Raw genomic sequence first — 1,843 nt, 5'->3', positions numbered from 1 at the left:
CAAGCCCTCCAATCATCTTTTATCCTTTCAAAACCCCTGGGCGAAATCACTATCAGCTAGCCCATCACAAGTGTAAGGTACAAAAATGCTTGAGGAATCTCATTGATAATAGGTGTGATTTTTCTCCCACTTAAACACAAAGGTGGTTAGCTTTGTCATTCTGAAGTCAGGCAGAAGGTGGGGCACCTTAGGGCGTCTGTACACAGGTAGTGAGGCTGCTCTGACGCCCTGTAATTAATTGAGTCTTCTGGAGTGTGGTAATTAACATGCTCCAGCAGTTCAGCGTCACATGTATCAGTGTTGCCGTGTTGAAACATGGTGACAGGGGTGCTTTAACTAAAGCTTGTTTGATGAGGTTTAGATAAAGCACCCTTGCTGCCATTTTTCAGTGCTGCGATGCTGATATACATGACGACCTGAGCATTTTAGTTAGAGCGGCTCCAAGAGCTTCTTTAATAAAAGCCCTCCCCCACAGCTCCTAGGGCATGTGTATAAATGGTCTTAGACACTAACAGGTTCAGAGAGGCATGAGCTTTTGTAGGCAATAAGCTACTTATTCAGATGCCTAGGGATGCTTATGTTCTCTGAAACAGTTAGTCTTTAAGGTGACACCCTGTCTTACCTACTCTTACCTGAGTTAATGAGAATTTTGAATTTGCCTTCAGATTGGATTTGAGTCTCTACAGCTATGCACAAATATAACTAGCAAGTTTTGCACCCTGCAGGGGTGCAGAGGAAAAGGGGGAAAGAGAGGATCAGTCTTACCTGCACCAGGGATGTAAAATCCCAGGCTGCTGCTGGTGTGAAGAGTCCGTCTGCCTTGGTTGTTGCTGCTGCCCTGCGAAGCTGTCATTCTGACACCCCCTCTAAGGGGGTGCCCCACTCACCCCCCCACCTCCTTGTTATGCTACTGCTGTGTACAGTGTGTAATCCTTAAAATCCATAGGACTGTTTGTGCAGTGCAGTGCTGTGCAGATAACTGGGATCGTTGGTTCTGCCTCATTCCAATAGTATTTCTAAATAGAGCAGAATAGCACTTATACTGAGCTTTCATTTATAGCTCTATGAATACTTTAAAAAACATGGGTAAATATCATTATCCTCATTTTATAGATTGGGAAACCAAGTTAGAGAGAGGTTAAATAATTTGCTCAAAATCACATAGTGAATCAATTGCAGAACAAGTCTCCTGTCTCCTGTCCCTGCTCTAACTAATAGGTTTGCTGCCTCCCTTACAAAACATTTATTGGCTGGAAAAAATATTGATCCTTTTAGAACAGGTCTTTTTTCTTTCCTATAATTTCTACAGGTTTAAAATAGAACAGAAAATGGACTTCAAAGAAAGTCTGCGTTCTCTCAATGTAAGGAGATATTTAGTGGTGGTTGCAACCTTTCTGGAATAACAGGTGTGGTGATTAAAAATGATGAAACTGCTGTTATGACACTTTTATCTCAGTTTTACATTTTTATTACTTTTTATAAAAACATACTTTAACAATGTGCTTCCCATTTTGGACTCAAAAACCACCAATTGGTTGCTTAGAAAATACATATTCACACAAAAATACCCCTCAGGGTTTTTTTCACTCCACATCAGAGAACTTACTTAGCTGCTTCTTGGCTTCACCTCAAGGCATAGAGAGCAGGTCAATGTTTTTTTTTCAAACACGGGGGACTTATAAAATTTAATGTTTGTAGACCTCTCACTTATGAAAAGTGTTGAGATAAACACAAAGGCTCTCTTTCTGCCACTACCTCTTCTGTTTCCTTCAGCCGCATAGACTGTTGAAGTCAATGGTAAAACTTCTCTGGAGTTAACAAAGCGCATGATGAGGTCCTGAAT

At 41.1% G+C, this 1,843-nt stretch overlaps 1 protein-coding gene across 1 annotated transcript in view; it reads left to right on the top strand.

Moving 5' to 3' along the window:
- Positions 1-1,843, top strand: part of SERPINI2 (serpin family I member 2) — a 36,763-nt gene that overhangs the window by 11,442 nt on the left and 23,478 nt on the right. Inside the window, 2 exon segments of the mRNA XM_019503037.1 lie at positions 1,310-1,362; positions 1,365-1,406. Coding sequence (XP_019358582.1) covers positions 1,310-1,362; positions 1,365-1,406 — 95 coding nt within the window.

This window comes from Gavialis gangeticus, unplaced genomic scaffold, assembly GCF_001723915.1.
Source record: "Gavialis gangeticus isolate Ggan-Ray unplaced genomic scaffold, GavGan_comp1, whole genome shotgun sequence".
NCBI classification, from domain to species: Eukaryota; Metazoa; Chordata; order Crocodylia; family Gavialidae; genus Gavialis; species Gavialis gangeticus.
The sequence above is the reverse complement of the archived record's forward strand: the minus strand, read 5'-3'. Positions and strand labels throughout refer to the sequence as shown.